Source organism: Caloenas nicobarica, chromosome Z (genome assembly GCF_036013445.1).
Source record: "Caloenas nicobarica isolate bCalNic1 chromosome Z, bCalNic1.hap1, whole genome shotgun sequence".
Classification (NCBI taxonomy): domain Eukaryota; kingdom Metazoa; phylum Chordata; class Aves; order Columbiformes; family Columbidae; genus Caloenas; species Caloenas nicobarica.
This window is the reverse complement of record NC_088284.1, coordinates 108,976,944-108,998,464: the sequence shown is the minus strand read 5'-3', so window position 1 is coordinate 108,998,464 and position 21,521 is coordinate 108,976,944. Positions and strand designations below refer to the sequence as shown.

General features: G+C 42.3%; 1 protein-coding gene across 4 annotated transcripts; it reads right to left on the bottom strand.

The window, feature by feature from the left end:
• Positions 1-545: 545 nt before the first annotated feature.
• SRSF11 (serine and arginine rich splicing factor 11) lies at positions 546-20,242 on the bottom strand. 4 transcript variants are annotated; one of them, XM_065655628.1, is made up of 13 exons: positions 20,184-20,242; positions 19,913-20,062; positions 13,813-13,946; positions 9,728-9,837; positions 7,685-7,777; positions 6,321-6,370; positions 5,733-5,860; positions 4,683-4,764; positions 4,398-4,529; positions 3,761-3,850; positions 3,057-3,152; positions 2,459-2,597; positions 547-2,351 (listed from the first exon to the last, which is right to left on the bottom strand). In XM_065655628.1, exons 2-13 carry the CDS (start codon positions 20,038-20,040, stop codon positions 2,154-2,156), a joined length of 1,380 nt encoding a protein of 459 aa, XP_065511700.1. In that variant the 5' UTR covers positions 20,041-20,062; positions 20,184-20,242; the 3' UTR covers positions 547-2,153. The 4 variants fall into 4 exon arrangements, with proteins under 4 accessions (XP_065511703.1, XP_065511700.1, XP_065511701.1 ...); XM_065655630.1 differs by having other exon boundaries at positions 548-2,348; XM_065655631.1 differs by lacking the exon at positions 3,761-3,850 and having other exon boundaries at positions 546-2,351.
• Between the last annotated feature and the right edge of the window lie 1,279 nt (positions 20,243-21,521).

Genomic DNA, 21,521 nt, shown 5'->3' with positions numbered 1-21,521 from the left:
CACTGGCTAGAAACCAAGGTTGAGCTGAAGTGCAGTTGTAGCCCAGACGGTGCCGTTCTGCACTCCTGAAGGCAACAAACCAAAAATAAGTTGTGTGATTAGCAAATGTGGCCAAAAACCACCTGTTTCTCCAGCGTGTGTTTGCGCAGTTGGGACACAACACAGCCCTGGGTCGTTAGTAAAATAACCCAAACCAACATAAATTAATTACACATAGCCCTTGATCTCCCCTCTTGAGCTCAACTCCCTGACTTGGGCCTTTGTTTCAGCATATGAACGACTTTCACGGCAACAGCATCCACAGAGGTGTTACTTTATTACAATAAATCGGTGTATGTTCTTGTACTTCACATATAAATATCTCAATGACAAGGAAGAAACATCGTGCACCTGGTCTGCATCTGTTTTGATTTTATTACAAGAACTATCCCTCTCCACTAGAAATAAAAGCCTAGAACTGGTTGTATGACGTTTCCCTCTGTATTGACAAAATACTCAAAACAGTTGGTAAAAATGTACATTTCTACCAATTGTAAAAACGACACCGTGTGTCTAAACAGCAAGTTCCGCTTTGCCTGGGGCAAAAGGCCGGTTGAAAGCAGAGGGGGTTTGACCGTTGAGCTTCCTTCCAAACCTTCCCCATCCAAACCCACAGGGCTGAGTTGCCATGAACAGCCCCGTCCATCCACTCTGCGCTGCTCCCGCTCCTGGAGAGCCGGGTGTTGGTATTTTCATTAAAATACCAAAGAGTTTTACAAATGCATGTTTCTTTTTAAAAGTACTTGTCCCATAATACCTCTAGATTCCCAGTCTAAGCCCATTCCCTTCACTCCTCCTAAAAGTACAATAATTCTTTCTTTAGTGTAACATACATACTCAACCTGTGCTGACGGGTTCTGACAGGATGGAGTTGTCAAGGTCTTTTAAAAATAGGCAGAAGAAGAAAAATGTGCCCTCTAAATGAATGAGGTAAAGCCTTGTACATTCAATGGTGTAAATAAATACCAGCAGAGTTTTATAGCAACATGAGTATAAGTTTAAGGGTTTTATTATCAAAGTTTTGTAAAACAATTTCAGAAACTGTACATCAACATGGCACAGACTGTCGCCTACTTTTGTCTTTTTACCTGCACAAAAGTAAAAGCTCTTGAACTTGGGTAACTAAGAAAACAGCTTGTCTAACTACTCTGCAGATAACATGGAATCACTGTGTGCATAAGATACTACTGCAGTGACAGTAACACAAATTTATTAGTTTATACAACTTGAGATCAAGTAAAAAGTACATTATCAAGTAGACTTGCTTTTAAAAGCATACGAAGGTCGATTTTAAAATGCACTACCTTTTTGCAATGTGTTTAGCTCAGTAACAAATTAAACAACCTGGCTTATGAAAACTGCACAAATCAACCTTTAATCACTGGGCGCTGATCAAGCGGAGATTTTCACTTCCCAAGGCTCAAGAGAAAAAGCGAAGAATCATTACGACTCACCTGAGATGGACTTGAACAGACGGATTACAAAAAGCCCTCAAAAAGGTCAGTGCATTTTAACTTTGTCAAAGCCAAACAAAACCCACCGGGAAAAACAAAACCAACCCCAGCCGCACGGCTTAAAAAAACGCAAAACAAAACAAACCCCCTACCTATATCAGAATGCTTACTTGCAGATGTACTGTCACTTCTTTTTTTGTGTAGTCACAATTAAGACCCTTATAGTAGATCCACCATATGCTGTAGGATTTCCGAACATATAGGATGTTTCTGCCACGATCAACATGCAGTCAGTGCATTCCCTATACTGCTCTATTACTGCAATGAATCAAATTCTAGGAACACTATCGTGGGTGAGCTGGTTCACTACAGGAGGTCAGACACCACCAGTCCGTGCCTGCTGGAAACGCATGCAGCTGGTCACTTGCGCTCAAAGCGTCACCAAGGCCGTGAAACCGCCTTGGGACGCATCCCTCTGGGCCATAACGAGGATGGTTCCCTCTCTAAAAGCGTTCAACGGGAGTTAGTATGGGAGATTTACAAACCATGGAGAGCTCAGAGCTGTGTACAGCTAGATTTAGGATTAACGAGTACAGCGTAAAAGAATCACACAGGAATGACACTGACGCACGTCTGCAGCCGGTTCGCTGCACAGGCTCCTCAGTCACTCATGTCCATGTCCTCCTCGTGATGATCATCCCCATTGACTTTGGATTCCCTGCCTGAATCCCCGCTGCCCCTCTCCGCCGCAGGCTCCTTCACCTTAGGGGAGGAAGAATCTGCCATTTTCTTTTCTTCCTTTTTCTCCTTCTCGCTGTCATATCCTTGTTCTTCTTCATCATAATCCCTTGTGACCTGCTTTGCCGAGATAAAAAAAAAAAGTCAAACTTGCTTTCAAATCCCCCGTTGCTTTAAGGTTGATACTGCAGTACAGGCAGGGAAGGTAAAGAGGTTTTTAAACATACTTTCACGTCTTTATCACTCTCGGATTTTCGTTCTCGATCCTTCTCTTTGTCTTTGCTCTTTTTTTTCTTGCTGGTTGACCGCTCCCTCTCGTCTCTACTTCTCTCCTTGTCTTTATCCTTCTTTTTCTCCTTTTTATGCCTACAACGACAAAGCATGTGGAAGAATGAAAAGCACAATCACACCACTCCATCACCAGCACACACACCACGGCCAGGCTGTGACCCACAGCTCATTACGGTCTGAAGGGAGAAACGGCTGCGTGCAAATAAATGCACCATTCGCTGTCAGAAAATAACCAAACATCCCGATCTGTCAGCTCTGGATCGAACCCCACGCTGAGACGAGCGACACTGTGTTTGATGCTGGAGCTCCTCCTGTCCCGGTCCAGCCCCGGGCACCAGCGCAGGGACGCTCGGAGCTGGAAGCCGATTAAAGCCGATCAAACCACGACAGCCAAGCCGCACTCGCTGCTCCCGGGACATCACACTAGAGCCAAACACCATCTTCACAACCCACCGTCACCTTTGCTACATCATATCTCAGCAATTTTCCACTCACACACCGTATTTTATTTTTTTAGCCAAGAGGTTCACTGACCTTCTTGGAGATGGGGAACGGGACATTTTCCTTTTGGGAGACCTGGGTTTTTTAGGTGACCGTGATCCACTCCTGCTTCTTCGACGTCGTCTTTCTCTACAGGAAAGAGAAACAGAGATGGATTTGTAGCTTAAAAAAAATAATAAAATAAAAAAGATGCTCTGACTCCAAAAGCAGCACTGCTCAAAAGGCAGCGAACACATTGAGTTGAGAACAGATATTTGCTCTCAGCAGCACTGCAGAGCCCACAGTCGCTGGGTGGCAGAGCCAGTCGTGTCCTGCTCTTTCTCCACCTTTGTGAGCAAAGTGCCAGCTTGGACCCTCCTACACATACTGCCCCTCTTTCTTTGTTCTTGTTAATCTGGCAAGTTGATTTTCAAAGTTTTTTTAAAAGAGAATGGTACCCATTTGCATGTATTTATCCCATAAATCAGGAAAGCGTTTAAAAGTGACCTCAAAGCATCATGTTCTCCTTGATACAGAGCAAGTAGAAACTATTCTAAGCCCAAACACTCCAGAAAATTACAGCATCAGGGACAAAAGTAAAGCATCTTCTAGACACAGGCAGAGTACACATATATATACATATCCTCAATATATGCACAACAGAATCATCCTGCTATTGCACACCAGAACGTTCTTTCTACTACGTGGATAAAGCATGCTGGAAATGGAGACCAAGGAAAACTTTCCTGTTACTGTACCTGCTTGTGCTTCGCGATCGTCTAGTTGTGCTGTAGCTTTTGGGGGGAGTTTTAGAACGTTTCTTTTCTTTCTCTTCCTTCTTTTTATCCCTTTTAGTAAAATACAGATTTTAAGTTTAAGTCATTTTCAAACTATTCAAGTAGCATTCACTACTTTTGCTATGTAGGAAAATGAATGCAGACATCATTACTTTGGATAGCATAGATGGTTTAGTTTTTTCTGGAGCCAGTCGTATTATATTAATGGAAAAGAAAGAAAGATTACAGTTATCTCAAGCTAAATACAAGAACAGCTCTTTTGTAGCTTCTGTGTATGAACAGCACAAAATCCGCAAGTCTGGACGCCTCCTGCTCTGCAAAGACGGCGACCAATTTGGCCCCGGCCACCAGCACCTCCTGACTCTTGGGAAAAACACGTTCCGTGTTTCCGTGTCCCCGACTATGCACGTGTACGGACAGCGCATTAGAGTTCCATAGGGTCTTACAAGGAACTGGTACTTCAGAAGAGCCACTAGTTCATTTTGCCCAAGGTTTGTTGTTTGTTTGTCGTTTTTATATCATTTGTTTGGGGTTTTTTAAGCAAGCACCAAAACGTAAGAATTTCTAGCAGACGGGATGAATTTACTGAAGCAATTACCTGGTTTTGGACGTGCTCCTGGACCTTCTGCTCCTCTCTCTGGAATGAGATCTTCTCCGCCTCGGGCTTTTAGATCGCCTCCTGCTTCTCGATTTTGAATGGGACCTTCTCCTTGATCTGCTTCTCGAGCGTCTGGCAGCACCACACAGACATGGCAGTTAAAGAGTTAGTTATTGTTTCGGCTATGGTTTCTGTTTGTTTGTTTGGGGTTTTGTTGTTGTTGTTGTTTGGTTGGTTTGGTTTGTGGGTTTTTTGTTTGTTTTTTAAAGCAAAGCAGCTACCTACCTGTGTCTAGATGAAGAAGGCGTCCTCCTCCTCCTCGAGCGTGACCTGGACCTTGAATGCCTTCGTTTTTCATCTTTTTTGTCTGGAGTTAAAAAGGAAAAGCAGAGTAAAAAACTCCATGTTGTTTTAGTATTCAAAAGGATTTTATAAAGGTAAGGAAGTTGAGCTTCACACTATAGATATAAATAAGGTAAAGAAAACCTAAGGAATATTTTGACATTTGAAATTTGGGCTTATTTACCCTTTTCCTTAAAAGATGACACACAAAGAATGAGCACATGACAAAGACAGGTATGTGACATAAACCAGCATAAAGTTTTATGCAAAATTCAGAAAATATTTTATTTAAGTCAGTTAAAATATGATAGCTGCAGGGCAACATAAAGTCTTGTTGAAATCTCAGAATCTCTGCCATTTCGTGATGGACTAAAGAACCTCTCAAATTACTGCTTTGAATTTCCCACAAAATGTCTCAGGTGAAACTATCATCAGCTTTTTTCTGGTATAATAAAAGGAGCTCTATTCTTTCCTGAAAATGATCAGGAGGCTGCAAAACTATATTTTCAGTGTTCCACATTATTGCTTCTCAGATCTGGTGGATCTGACATTTGTGGGTGAACTACTGCATCTTATTCTAAAATAAAATCTACTGAAATAAGCTACAAAAAAAAAATTCTTTAGAGAGTTAAACAGATAAGGAATGAAAAGAAAGGACATCACCCCCAAGCACAAACCAGCAGGACTCAGGTGGTTCAGCCACTTGCTGGTTTCAGCGAAATCTCAGAACTTCAACCAGGGGAAGCTCAAAGCATTTTACCATCTTCAAGTCAAGTGAATTTTGGGGAAAACAAGATGCGATTAACTCCCTGCATCATTCTGCAGGACACGTGCAGCATTCACGTGGTAGGAAAATTATAAACCCGTCAACTATAAATTGAGTCACTTCAGAACATGAAAGCGTTAAGCCAATGTTCTGCAGACCGTTAGTTTTTATCACACACTACGTCAAAACTCCATCGGGACTGAAGGAGTTCTACAATTTCAAATTACCTGGCTCGATAGCAGCAGAAATTAACGACTGTGCTTCTCGTACTCTTTTCATCGCTTCTTCTATTTCTTTACTGGAGGTATCTGATTTCAGACTCGGTGAAACAAGACCTGCAGCTACATGGTTCAGCCTGGTAAATTAAAGAGAATATTGGAAATTCAGTATTGATGAGCCCAAGAAATACATCCAGAGCGGCTGATTCAAGTGAATCACCATCTGCCCACGTTTTGTCACATTCAGGTAACAGCGGAGTAAGTCTAAGACGTGGTATCTGTGCTGAACGCAGTGGCATGAGATACCAGCACCGTTCCACTACAGACACGGTGACAAAAACGACACACAAAAAACTGGATTTCTGTCTCTAGCTCAGTTAAATCCCAGAGATCGACCGGTGTTATTCCGCAGATATAAGGCTGAATGACGTTCATTTCAACCCCCTCTTCTCTCTACCACAGAGTCTGCACAAGGCCCCAAGACAAAAGTTCTCTCCAACCTTAATTAGATCTGGACACAGATCAGATACTGAATCCCAACCAACACTCCCCAGACCAGTGTATTGCAACACAAGTGCTTCAAACACTGATGCTTACTTTGGATCCACTGTGCTCATGAGTTTTAGTAGCTGATCTGCTGCAAGAGACTGGGAGAGGAAAAAAGAAGTTAAAACCATGTTGCATGCTTAAGAAGATTATCTTCCTTCAATGCGGCCAAAGCAAAGAGACATTTTTTTCCAAAGTGGCCAAACACAGGTGCTTTCTTGGAAAGAATCAAAGCACTTTAAAATAAAACCCACCACACTCCTGCTATCTACAGGTTACTTCTCTGTTACTTCAAGAGAACAGAGACCTCATTAGTGAACTAATTCACCTGTCCATGGGAAGTCCTCAATGTCAATTTAAGACCAATAAGTAAAAGCTTTTTTATTCTAAAAATTCCATTAAAAATATATTTTGCAGTTCTTGGGAAAATCCAGATGTTATTTCAATTGCACTTCCCACTAATTCTGTTTATACAGAGGCAGCCACGTGTTGAACCCAAACAGTTCTACAATCAGTTGCCTTAATGGACACAGAAAACAATCCTTCATCAGACCGAAGGTAGATTTTTCTAATATACATTTAGAATGCTTATTTTTTCATCTGTTATTTCACTATCAGCCTTATTTGCTTGTCACTACACATGGTATGCACAGAGAATCCTAAATGATGGATTTCGTAGCACTGCATTAAATCATTACTACTTCTTGTATCTATAAAACATGTGCTCTGGTTTTATATCTTAAATAAGATATTTATTTATATCTTCAACAAGACATTTTATATCTGAAATATTAACTCAATATTCTACTATTTCTTAGTAAAGTCTTTTTAAATTCAGTTTTAAAATGACTACAGCCTAACAAAGTCTCCTCAGTATTTTCACCATCTACAAAACTAAAACGTCAAGCAATTTTTTTTACTGTAAGTACAAGACAGATTCATAGCTAGATAATGACACCTATCTGAAGTATTTCATCACTAGTCCCAAATAATTTTTTAGGTCTTTCTGGCCTTTAATTTGATACTACTACTGATACTATTTATTCCAAACAGGTACTTGGAGAAAAATACATCACTGGATTTTCAGAAAGCAGCTGTTGAACTGATATAAATGAAAATTACTTTTAAGACAGGCAAAAGTGTTCATATGTCAACCGGCTATGCCGAGAAACAAAGACTGTACACTAGAACAATTTTAAGAAGTTTAAAGAACCAGCAGGATGTGCAGACTACGTCCATTCAGAAAAAGTAATACCTCCTAACACTTGTTCCAACCTAAGTGTAGTATTTCCAGATCTTCAGCTTGTTATTTAATAGAACAGGAGAACACTAAGAGCATAACATATTCTAGTGAAATGTACATGCTATATAAATATAGATAAAAAATAAAGCAAACGCTAGCAGGTGTGACATACCTGAGAGTTTAAGTTTGCTCCAGGAAGCCCCAGAGCAGCCAGGGCAGGATCAAGAGCAGGAGCTCCCAAAGCAGCTAAAGGAACAGCACCGATCTGTAAAGGGACACAGTTACACACAGTACACACAGCCCTCTGCCCAGAATGGCGCTCGGATCAGCATCCCGAGCCTTACACACCGGGAAACCCCAACTGGGGTTTAGTCAGGCTTTAGCTAAAGGAAACATTACACTAACGTCAGGCAGAATATGCAGATTTCCTTATTCGGGTATTCCGAAGCTTGGTATAGGAAAGATTATTTTTTTTTCCCTATAAATCTTCCAACAGGAAATTATGTCTCCTTTGCATCCCAACAGGTAGGAGGAAAAAAAGAAAGAAGTAAAAAAGGGTAAATAAAGCAAAGCATTCCACTACCCTCACAAAATGGTTTGAAATGAATCTCTTTCAGAGTTAAAATGAAAATTCATTGTAAGTTTCTGAGCCAGCTACCCCATACCCAATGAATTTAGTATTGAAATTCACATGTTTTATCTTAAAAGACAACGTAATATTGTTACATCTCTGCAAATGAATCTACTTTGGTTAAAACTGGCAAACGGGTTGAAAAGCTATTGGAGGATGATGGCTTAAGTTTGAATTCCTTAAATTAATCTAAAAACTTCAGATAAGAACCTCATTTTTTGGCCGTTTGAAGCAAGACAATCAAAACATCCCCTTCCTTCCTTCCTTCTCGCTGCCCCTCTGCCTGCTCTGCCACCCGAGACTTGTCACCCAGCTCAACCCACCCACCCATCAGAGAATTATTTCTGCGCTGTCTGCACCAACGCAGAGCTCAGGAAAGGACCCAACGAGCTCCCGAGCCGGCACAACCGCAGCTGCGGGGGCGGGTGGTGGGAAGGGAGCAGAACCTTCCACTTGCTGAGTTTTTCGCTCAGCTGATTTCTGGAAACTGTCCAGGCCTCTTCCTGTGGGCTCCAAAGAAAAAGCCGCATTCCCACATCCTAATTTTGGGAACACAAACTACAGCGATATGGAAGTTTTACCAAGTTAGATGCCCAGCTCCCAGTGACAGTCAAAAGGAGCTGACCGTCCACCGCGATTTGCCCCAAAACGGAGGTGCTAAATTCCACCATTAGACAGGCTGTGATTAAACATGACAGAACTCAAATTAAGGTGGCTCGACAACCGTTTGCAGGAATTTATATAGATACAGTTTTTGGTGAAGTGAATCTTTAAGAGAGCATTTGTTTCTTCCATCCCTTTCCTCAAGCTTCCAAGTTAAACTTTAGTCTTTTCCGTGTACACAGGATTAAAATGCCCTGAGCAGCTCAAAGGCAAGTGTGTCTCTCACGCGATCAGAACTCACAGCGGATGCTGCACAAGGAAAAGCCTGGCACAAGCTGAAGAAGCAGGTTTGAGAGCTGCAGGACTAATGAGGCTTTATTCTTATTAATTTGCCTCTAGTACTTTGATTCTCTGTTCTCTAATAAGACACGTGCTTCGACCAAAACTTTTTCTACAATGTATTATTCTTACTGTTCATCTTCCACAAGAATTCCTGTGGATCTAGATAACGAGCAAACACAGGCTACAATTTTTTCCCCTCCGTTGCAGCATTAATGGAAGATATCTCCACAGCATGTCAGCTCCTGGAATTCACAAATTTAAAATCTACAAGATCTCTACTGCCTGTCAAATCTGCCCATAAGTGTAAAATGGGTAAGAGGGGTGAGAGATACAAACACAGGGCCCTTGGGATACCGGAAACTTGGTATTAGGGGAACAAACGCGCATCCTCTAGCAACTTAGCACCATATTGCCACAGTTCGTATCAGATAGCGGTAACGATCCATCGAGGTAGATGCACTAAAACGTTTTAGGAAGCAGCATCATCTATCAATCTATTTGTGCTGAAAAGAATTTAAAATGAAATTTAAAATCATTAAAAAAAAGAACCACACACAAAAATCCCACCAAAAAAACCCCAAACAACAACAAAAAAGAACCCAACTAAGGGAAAAGAAGAGAATCTGTGCAGAACAGTACCTGAGAGAGCGGGTTGGGCGTGGGCAGCAGTCCCCCCCCGGGCAGCAGACCTGCCACCGCGTTGGCTGGTGCCAAGAGAGACAGAGCCTTAGTCTCATCAGGAATCACTCCTGCAGAGAAACAGCCTCGCATTAGAACGCGGCCCATTCCCCAGGCAGAAAATACACAAATACACCCAGAAAATGTCTCCCTGATACACCACCTGAGTTTGTTGAAAGTACTTATGTTGGCTAAAATACAAAGCTTGATGTCTATTAATATTTATCATTAATTTTTATGTCAGAATGAAACTTCAATGTGTGAAAATTTGACTGTTCCTTTTTCTCTACAAATGGTTAAGTTTCTAGAGCAAAAAAATAGCACAATACACACTACTTTGTTGTTAACACTGCCAAGATTTCATCACCTGTACTCGATTTTTAAGTCATGAACCAAACGTAAGCAAGCACAGTCGGTTCTCCAGGGGTGTGCTCTCAACTTTCAAAAGCTGTTTTATGAACAACGACTCGTGTCGGCTGCTTCACTACAAAGCACACAGAAAAATCAAGATACACAAGACAAAAAAAGTTTGATTTAGGGGTTAATAATATGGTACAGTTCACTAAGTTTTCTTTTACACCTACCATATAAATTTTGTAAAACTTAAAGAGAAGGTATGGAAATATTTTGGGTTGAATCAAGCGTAGGGCTTTTGCTGACTTGTCAAATGACCACGAAAGGCTCTGCAGTCTGCAATGCGCTGTGTGTGTGTCTGGGGGTGGTGGCTGCAGACATACAGTACAGTGCGGCACATTCCTTACCTGCGCAGTAAATTGCAATTGTTCCAACATGTGCCATGTTATTGTACCAAGAATGCTGCTACATACTGCCACTGCAGAAGGAACTTCTGGCCCAAAATCTTGCAGCCAACTAAGACAAGTGTCTTACTTTACTGCCTGCTCTGCACATATAATTTTAAGGGCCCTACTATGAAACAGGTAATTGTGTAGGTATTTTTATTCTATCCAACAGCAAAAGCCCTATACAGATGGATTAATTTGTTAATGTGCCCAAGCCCCCAAAATGAGAGTTCAATAAAACAATTTTACTATATAGTTGCAAATACCAGTAGTGTTTCTGTAATACACATTAAGAAACTGCATCTCATCATAAAACATACAATATGTACAGGGCACTTAAGAGAAACTGGATAAGCTGCAGAAGAAAACTGTTGGGTGGTATTTTCAGCAGGGCCTGGTATATAGTTCAGGCTGAACCAGGGAAAAGAACTGTAAAACACAACAACAAAAAAGAAAAACCACTGTTAAATAAAGGTAATGGTTCCTTCCACCTATACTGAGAAGTGCCGATAATATAAACAAATGTATAATACACAGCACTGTTATCTTGCTTGTGTCATTGAGCTGTCACCAATTTAGATACCCAAAGTTATGGAGGGAGAGGGGTGGAAAAAGGTCATTTAGATAAAGGGCATTAATGCATAAATATATTAACATACCTACAGAGAGATTATGGGGTAATTTTGCATGCAAAATTATGTCTCAGAGGATATTTATAAATTATATCTAAACATTTCAAATTAGTGCAACTACAACATTTCTGGCATCTAAATACAAATCCTCAGACTTATCTTGAGACACCTCATAGAAGATCTGCATCCATTAAAAAAAAAATCATGCATCTGATCCTCTAATCGCTCTGGGTTTTTTTAAAGTATTTAGAAATAAATAAACTACAATTTTAAAAAAAGCAATGAGGCCCCTCACCAGTTAATTTTCATGCTTCAAGAGTTTTTTTTTACTGCTGCTTTGTTAGAACCATGAAATACTGCATGAATGTGTAGAAATGAAAGAAAAAGAAACAGACAAAAGAAACAAACATTAACCAAAGAACCTAAATACCCCCCCAGCCACCTTTAATCTTAGAATTCCTTCCAAATCTAGGAATATCACAGAGAAAATTACAAATACTAAACCTTACCGTAGACTTTGTGTATAGTTCTATAACACAAAGCAACAGCCAACACCAAAGTGTCTGTGTATGTTAAAACTGGAGTGCACTTGTGCTATAGGGGATAATTACTGCACTAAACAGATAATAAACATTTACTTTAGTGACAGGCAATATTAATACAGCATCATCACAATAGAAAATAAAAGAGAGAAGGGCCCAGTTCAGCACAGTAGTTAAGCATATGCCTGGCTTTAAGCACACGAGCAGTTTGACTATGATTTTAAGAACCTTGCTGTATGGTGCTTAAACAGCTTGTTGAATTGGGACCCTGGCAGGATGCGTTTGCGGGGAAAACTATCCTCCAGTACAGGGATAGAGCATTGAAAACCAGGGGGCAGAACTTGATGGGCTGAACATCTCTCTTGTGATACGCCACATCATTATGCCAAAAACATCAACATCCTGCACCGCTAGAATGCCCCAGAAATAGCCCATGAGGAACTCCTTGATTTAAACAGGCCCATTCAAATATTCTGCTTTATTAGTTTTATTTTCTTTACACAGTCTGCACCAAAACTGCTGGGTGGATTTCTCCACGTGCCAGATTTATCCACCATCAAGCACAACGGACAAAGGCAGACTGACAAAGAGAAAAATGTTTTTATCCTTATTGGAAAAGTTAAATACTAACATTCTTCACCATGGGCCTTGGAGAACATTTCAGGACTAACTTGGAGGGACTGTTGCTATAATATATCATCCTTTAATACCAAGACGAGGACAAGATGCCTTTCGACTATGCTATTATACCTAAACAGGGGAAAGCAGAAGCAGTAACTCAACAGCAATTTCAGAATGTGTTCTGTACTCTCAAAAAGCAGCACATCTTAATCAAAGGTCACGCTGCAGATTCCTACATTCCAGAAATTAAATTTTCACATCTTTTAAGTTTAAGGAATACAAAGATAAGACAGCTCACCAGGCCTCAAAAGGCAGCCTACAGCGTTACCATGTCTTGATTATAGGTCTGAACCCAGGCCACGTACCAAATTTATTACTGTAGTACGACTTAATCTGCAGAGATTCTATTGAATTCAAGAGATCTGGGAAAATCCATTATTTCAGAAGTAAATAAAGAAACAGTACAATGGAAATCAATTACGTCTAAAGCAAGTCTAGAAGAGTTTAATAAGACTTCTGCAAGAAGAGGTGTCTTCTCGGCACTTTGCTTTTAAGGTAAGTTCCAAAAACCCTGCTCAATGCCTTTCAAATTACTGTAACACCCTAAAATGTAAAAATAAAAAGAAGAAGAGAAAATGTAGTTAACAAGTGGTTACACCAGGAAAACACTTGGGGACTTGAGTGCTTGCTGGCCTTTAGTTAATGTCTAGAATCCCCTGTAGCTGCAGAGGACCCACTGTTTTTCAGTCATCTGGAAGGGCTTTGCATTTGCCTTCTCCACTACAAAAATCACACACACAAATAACAGAGAGAAGAGTTTATTATTTAGTGAAATTCGGATGAACAAGAAAACTTGGAATAAAAAACTAGTACCAGTGCCCATTTGGCACCTCTTGGAAGATCTCACTTTCAAATTACACCAGAATTATTCAAACCCTTGGTATACTGGACTTCAGAGGAGAGCGAGTGCCCTGGCAGGGAAGCTCCCAACTCAAGGCAGTGGCAGCGTATCTCAAAATAACATTAATCTGCTCTCCCAGGCACTCTTGGGGAGGGAGAAACCATTCTCGTGAAGAGACTTATGCTTATGTGAAAGTGGCAAACAATTAAGGCAAAATTGCCTTAAAATGTTGACCTGTTTGAATAAGTCTGTTTAGGAAAATGTCTCATTGAGACTGATAAAGAACAAAATTTGCAAATAATTCTGCCTAAAACGTTAATATTCTAAACTTAAAGACACACAAAACCAGTAAGAGTTAAACTTTTCACTTTCATTCAGTGGCACTAGATAAAAATGTATTTAATCCATGGGCCAATGGCAATATACCAAGGGTTTCAAAATGTTAATATCTTATGTGTTTGACATTTTACTAATCCTCATTTCTGTGAACTATACTGGAACAAAACGCCACCATACGGTGGCTCCATAGGCAATTAAACAATGCACAAACCTTCTGCATATGGTACGACTATCAAGGCTCTGTCAACGAATACAGTGTTTGTCAGATGTTGGGCCACAACTGCCGAGTCCGGATCATGGAACTTTACAAAACAGACACGCGATGAAACAGGCAAAGGAGAATCACTGAAAAACAAAGAAAGAAATTACTCAGATGGAAGCAAGTCTGACAGTACGAAACTTGTAACTTCTCCTGTCTCCCCAGCCCGGGAAGGCACGGGGGACTCCAGGTATTTCTCTGTGCAAGAACACAACTGCAGGTTTTGTACCAAACATCATTCTGCATGACCACAGACTCAAAATTACACTGAATGAAGCCAATTCACAGTAAAATTGCAGAAACAGTTTTATTGACTCATTTGTAACTGGGCATTAATTCTATTACGCACAATATATCTACGACGAGTCACCTAAATGGAAAGCGGTTTTCATGACCAGTCTGTGATAAGGGAAGGAGACAAAGAAAAACTTTGCTCAAGAAAGATAAAAAGTTCCCTACTACAAAAGCCACGTAAGTTAACAAAACCAGCAGTTTTACACTCTCTGCTTTAGGCCTCAATTACTTATTAAGGTAGATTATGAAATGAAGAGGGTAATGATTAAAAGACCGCTATGATTTTACTTATCAACACGATTTCATTAAAGCTTCCAAAACAAACTTTATCAAACTCAAACATAGAGAAACTGCCACGTCCATGCTGAAGGGACAGACACTGCTAAAAATGCATCTGTCATTCGCGTTAAGAGAACTAAACACAAAGAAATTCAAGAAGTCGAGGCAGGCAACACTTCAGTTTAAATCTCACTAATGGGTGAAAAGTTCCTGAAAAAAAAAATCAATCAGGAAACACAGAGTTCTTGACACAATAGAGCTGTAAGTACTCCCCAGCTCAAAACAAGCGTCTGTCAGCAGAGCTCCACAACAAATCCCAGACATGGAGAATCCAAAAGAGAATGCACAAGTTTTGAGTCATTTGGAAAGCAAACAACCAAACAACAACAAAAACCAAACAGAATGTCTACTTCCTACAATAGGAAAGAATGATTGGCCGTGTAACTGTGCCCACCGCCACTTCCCTGAAACAAACCAAACCAAACCCCCTCAAACCAGAGGCAGAATCAGCTCTGTAAAGGTCCAGAATTGGTTTCGAAAGTCCACATATCCTGAAAAGGTGCAGATTTTGCTTTAATAAAATGGATAAACTAAAAAACAGCAAGAAAAATCATTATTGCAGACACAACTGTGCAGCAGGTGAGTCAAAAGCTGCCTCCGGAAGGCACAGGGCAGGTACTGAAAACAGCAGAAAGTCCTAAACCCCTTATTCCTAAACCAGGCCAGGGTACAGACGTCAGTCCTGCCCTCAGGTACCAGAAACACAGTCACTGATTCTTCATGACAAAGATCTGCCTTTACTAACTAGATTCCCAGAACCCGTTATAAGACCAGCTCTTCAAATTGCATCCTGCTGCCAAAACAATTTTATCTGGGTTGAAGAACACTGATCAAGTCTTAAAGCACTGAAAGCGCAGAGAGAGTTGTCAGAATTCAGGAGAAAGGAGAATGACTTCGACATCAACAGACATCCAAGATCTATTTTTGTTAGTTGAAATGCCAAAACCTCTCTAACCTTCACCACCACTGAGCAAGGCACACAAACTCCAGAACCACCCTAAACGCCTCATGTCACACCTTAATACACTTCAAATTTAACCTGATGCTAAAAACTAGATTGGAGCCAATACATTGTAGCTTTTGAAATATCAAAATTAGAAACATGCACTTCATCTTGCCCATTTAATAAAATGGCAAGTAACATTGTAGAGATAAATGGCACAGGGATAGGAAAATGGAAACTATTAGCTCTTTTGTATCTAGGAATACACAGCAGCTTGCCAAAGTGGTGCCTTTTCTTAACACCTTTGTATGAAAACATAAAAACCAAAGGCATTAGCAGACAGTGCTTAACAAAAATCACAGTAGTAAAATTTTAAAGAAGAGTAAATCAAGGAATTATGGCATACCTGAATGGAATACTAATCTAAGTTCCAAATAATTTATAACATAAATGCAGTACAATACTTTCAAACATTCTTAAAATGCCTGTGGTAACATGAGAACATGAAACAGGGAAGATACTGTTGATAAAGATGAGTACGGCTACCTACTAAACTGTACAGCTAGCTCAGTCTACAAAACAACAACTGAAGATACATAAGGCTGTGCTTATGCAACCTGACATTTAATATAAATCAGTGTATGTTGTTTTTAAAATTTATTTCCAGTCATTCTAAAAACCCAGGCTGTGGCTGAGCGAAATTCATCAAGAACAGAACGTTCTCAACAGTTACCAAAAAAAGACCACCATTATTCTAATTCAGCGGAGACAGAAAAATTCAGTCATTCTCTCTCAGACATCGTGCCAGTGAATGCCGAGACACCCAACGATTTACTGTGGCTGGTGTCCGAACAATGTGCCCATCCTGAAGCACGGCAGATTCTGAAATACAGCGGCTAAACAGGGAAATCCAACCTTCGTATCGTAATCTCTAACTACTCGCTCTACCAAAGTTCCCTCATATTGCAACCAGCATCTTAAACATTACATCTGGGGTTTTTTAAAGGGATATTTGTGCCACTTACATAAACATTATTACTGATGTAAACTCAGTCTAGAATCAGGCTGGAGTTTATAGATTGCCCATGCAAAAGATGTTCTTCAACATTATCATGTTCATGGGGTGGGAAGAAACAGTAAAAAACAAAACCAAACCAAACTACAAAAGTTGTTGTCATCCTTTTTCACCCTTTCTCAGCAGAGCAGCAGCAATTGCAATAATGTCCGTGTTCTGACAGAGGCCTTGGAGAACTTTCATCAGCAGTTACCAGACAAGGCAAAAGATCTTGCCAATTACTATGCCATCCAACATATGATATTATTACTAAGTATGCTCCTAATTCCAGCAAGCTTTAATTCTGCAGACTGTATTTTTCACCGGATGTGCTTTTTTCTTTATAAAATTCTTTGTCCATAAAAATTTGGCCAGATTATTCAAATCTAAAGGGCAACCAGAGAACACGCTGGTTTATCTTTCAAGCACCAATGGCGTAAGACCTTTTATGTCAAAGTTTCAGAGCAGAAACTTAAGTTTTGATGGAAAGGCAGTTTTCATATGCTAAACAGAATACGCTGGAATAAGCTTTTTAATATATGTGTGTGTATACACACACACTTTTTTTTTTTTAAAAAAAGCACTCTCAGAAATCCATTCCCTCCACTTTTCAGGTTTGCCCACCATGGAGAATGAAGCTCCATGGAGTACAGTAATGACAAGAACCAGGCAATGTCGTTGAGGAAAAGCAGAAGAATGAGGGCAGAAAGGGTTTGGCAGAAGTCATCCAGCTGGCTGTGGATTAAAGCTGTAATATGAAGCTGAGGTATACATAAAGCTTGTAGCAGCTGATTAAATAACCTGGGATAAGGAGATGGATAAGGGGAGAGAAACAGAAATGCAGAGACGCTCAGGAAGTTTTATCTGGGAAAATCGAGAGCTTCTCTAGAGGACAGCACAATCGGGGTGACCGAGGGAAGGATCAAATGTGGAGGCGGAGCAATGGGACCAGTTAGGCAGGAATACTACATGCAAAAAACAATCCCAGCATAATCTGGGACACAGACATTCAGATTATAGAGAAGATTTACAGAGTATAATTTATATCCTGGGCCCTCCTAAAAATGAGTGAACACCATGGGCAGGGAAAAGTCAGGACCTGAAGTTTAAACGAGAAATAACAGAAATGGCTTTAGAAGAAACAGATAAAAGAACCTGGCACTATTAGAAAATACACCCCTCTTTGATGTGAAATGAAGTCAGAGGCTCCAAAACACTCCAAGATCAGATCCCCAGCAGAGACCTCCAGTGGGTCTAGAAGTGCCAGCACTCTTGGCATCTCTGTATGGACTGGAACACAAAGGAAATGACACAAAACCTCCTTAAAATAAGGTTAAAAATTAACTCCAGTCCAAAAAAGTGCCTGGTCTAGTTACCAACAGTACAACCTTTGTACACAGTTTGCAAAAATGGTCTTTTTCCACCAAGACGTACACTCCAGAATGAAAATACATAATAATATTCACTTCCAACAGCTGTTCCATATTTTCTACATCTTCCACACAAGGCTATTTAGTTACACTATATCTCTTGTTCTGTATTAATTTATTCAGTGGCTCTTCTATAATTTTTCTATATATTTTTCTTTTTTTTAAAACCTTTCACAGAATCACAGAATGTTAGGGATTGGAAGGGACCTCGAAAGATCATCTAGTCCAATCCCCCAAATTGCCAAAATTTCTATAACTTTTACATAAATACTAAGAAATCCTCACAATATCCCTATGGGATGAAGAAGTATTATCTTCCTCCTTCATCGCAGGCTTTGAAATAGAAAAGAAATTGAGGCTAAATTTTTTAAGTAATTTTTGGTCATTCAGTTTGGGTTATCTGACACCTGGGTTACTGGAGTTATTTGTACCTTGTTGCCTTTTGTACACTGCTGCGTTGTAAAGGCAGGCAGCTCGGTATGTTTCTGTACCAACAAAGTGACCCAGCTGCAGCGACAAGAACGTGATGCCAGAACAAAGGAGGCAGGAGTCATCACTTCATTCTGATACCACAAAAGTAATCTTTTAACAGATTGGTAAACATTATCTACAACTACAAAGTTTCAGAAACAGAATTCGCCTATAACGAACTTCCTTAAAAACTGGACAAAATATTAAAATACAGAGCAGCACATCAAATAACTGCACCTGTTTAAAGGTGAGGCACTTCGCTAGCTGCCAAGCGCTAACAGTTCTGCCATTTAAGAACAGTTATCCCAGCTATTAACACAACTCTTGTGCCTGGAACTGTCCCCCAATTCCGGTTACACATAAATTCCACTTCCTTCTATGCTTCAGTTTCCAACATGTAATTGTCAAAATCCAACCCAAAAATGGAAACTGCAAGAACACCAGAAATACTCTTTCTGAATTTGCATCTATGACCAGCCAGCAGGATGGGTGAATTCTCCAGGTTTTGTGCTAGAAAGGATTGAAGACTCAATGATAAAAAAAACTAAGTTATGAAAACGATAAAAATTCAATGATGAAAATAACTTTTTTCCCCTAAAACACAAAAATCCAAATAGTCTTGGGTATCAGAAATAATGGACTGTGTTCTTGTTTGATTTTTCTCAAATCAAACAATCCTCGTTCATCACGGCACAAAGAAACCTTTTTACTCACATAACATCCATGCAAAAGGTCAACATATAATGACACTAAGTTTTGTAAAACAAACTGACGTGGCCAAAATCAACATTAACATCTAACATCATAAATGTACATGGTTTGTATATTAGTGATTACCTGCCCATTTTGCACAGAATTCTCTGCAAGGAATGCATATTGATATCGGAACCTGAGTTGTAGGGCCAACCGTCCAGAAACTGCCTACAGTTCTGGAGGTTAAGGCAAGAGGGACAAACAGCTCCTGGAGAAAAACGTGCACTAGGAAGAGCCCGCATGTAACTGAGCCATGTAAATTACCGTCTTTTCCCCACACACGTGCGAGGCGTAATTACACGAATAATCACCATTGTAATAAGCACGTGAACTCTTACAGCAACTTTATGGGAGGAGAGAGGAGGCAGCAGGGGCACAGGAGATTCATTCCGCCGAGCACCCCAAAAGGCGCTGAGCGAGGGGCCCGCGGGGATCCCGCCGCCGCACGATCGGGCCGGTGGGCACCGCGGCGGGGCCGGGGGCAGGCGGGGAGCAGGCCGGGGAGCGGAGCGGGGGGCAGGCGGGGAGCAGGCCGGGGAGCGGAGCGGGGGGCAGGCCGGGGAGCAGGCCGGGGAGCGGAGCGGGGGGCAGGCCGGGGAGCGGAGCGGGGGGCAGGCCGGTTGTTCCGCCGCCGGCCGCCATGGAGGCCGCAGTCGGGCCTCAGCCTCGCTGGGGGAGGGGAGGGCGGAGGCGGCGGCCGGGCCTCGGGGAGGCGGAGGAAAGGCCTCGCTCCCCGCGGGGGATGCGGGAGGAGGGGCCGGCACTCACTCGGGGGGGAAGAGCCGCAGCTCCTCGATCTTTCCGAGGAAGCCGAAGAGCGTCCGCATCTGCTCGGAGCTGGCGCTGGGGGAGACGTTGGTGACCTGGATCACGTCGGTGCCGCTGCTCGAAGCCATCGCGCCGCCGCCCGCTCGGCTGCTACAGACACACCGGGGAGAGGAAGAACGCGTTAGGCCCGGGCAGCCCCCGGCAGCGCCGCCTCCCACCGCCGCTCGGGCCCGGCCCGGCCCCGCCGCGCCCGCCGCGCCGCCCGCCTCACCAGCCTGCCCGGGCCGCAGTGTCCCACAATGCCCCGCGGCCGCGCCCCGCGCAGGCGCACGCAGGCTCACCGCGCGCGGCCCGCGCCGAGCGGCCGCGCCTACGCACGCGCGTGGCCCCGGCCCCTCCCGGGAGCGCGCGGGGACAGCGCCTGCGCAGCCAAGTCCCCTTCCCCCCCCCAAATCCCACGAAGTTTTTTTTTTTTCCCCGCGCATGCGTCGTACCGGCTCCGTGCGCGCGGGACGCGCCGCGCATGCGCAGAACGGGGGCGGCGGGAACGGCGCGAGGGAGCGGCGGGCGCTGCCGGTCGCGTCAGGGACGGACAGGAGAGCGCTGGGGGCCCGGGCTGCGCTGGGGGCCCGGGCTGCCCGTGGTACCCGCGCTGCCCGTGGTGCCCGTGGTGCCCGCCGCACTCGAGCCCGTCCAGCTGGCGGCCGGGGTTCCAGAGCATTGGGGTTCTCAGGAGGCCTCATGTTGCTAACGGTGCCGTGCCTGAGGTGTTCCAGGCCGGCTTGGTAATGCCACTGTCTCCTGAGAGGATTGCCGTGTTTTTAACAGGCTAGGTCAACTGGTACGTTAATTAATTACATGGAGATGAGTGGAACAGGTATTTTGTTGCCTGGATTCACTGACATTAACGTACTTTGAGCGCTGTGGAAGAACGTTTTCTCCTGTATTACTTCTGGCATCACATCATAAATGAAGCAGTCAGTTACCTCTGAAGTCCATAAAAGCGGTTTTTAAGTGACCAATATTAATCATTTTAGGAAGCTCAGCCCTATCCTCAGCCCTTCCAATCCGTTGTTGTTTCTGCCTCTCGTGAACCAGCCTCAGCTTGTTAACTCCAGCCCTTCCAAATACATTTTTATGGGAACAAACAAACTGAACTAGCGAGTGTCCATACAAAATGGGGATTTCCAGCACTATTTTTTTTTTTTTTTTTTTAAGACTCAGTTGAAATACCCAGCTTTTTCTTAAGAGGGCTGCCTGGTGACTCCCAAAGAGACACAAAAAGGTGTAATTAAAAAGTAAAAATAAGCGGGCCAAATCCTTAGTGAAGTGCTACTGCCTGAAGTATATGAAACATTTCTTGAATTACAAGCTGGTTTACCTAACCTGGTATTTGGTCCTTAACTAATTACTTTTAAGTTCAATTGAACTATTAGTAGAAGCTATTTCCAAAAAGGGTGGTGTTTGAAACACAAACCTGGTGCTTCAAAGTCAAAAGAGCTACAACTCGAAACAATGACGGGGCGGGAAAGGGACTCGTTTTTTGTTGTTTACTTCTCAGCAGGAGCTGAACTGCTGGCAGGATCTGCCAGACTCGCCCTGACTCGCA

What these genes read in the sequence shown, in the direction of transcription:
- SRSF11 (XM_065655628.1), bottom strand. Translation starts at nt 20,040, where the DNA reads ATGGCTTCGAGCAGCGGCACCGACGTGATCCAGGTCACCAACGTCTCC. An exon ending in CGCCCAACCCGCTCTCTCAG is followed by an intron (nt 7,778 to 9,727) that starts GTACTGTTCTGC and finishes GTCCCTTTACAG; the next exon opens with ATCGGTGCTGTTCCTTTAGC. An exon ending in TTCTGCTGCTATCGAGCCAG is followed by an intron (nt 4,765 to 5,732) that starts GTAATTTGAAAT and finishes TTTTAACTCCAG; the next exon opens with ACAAAAAAGATGAAAAACGA.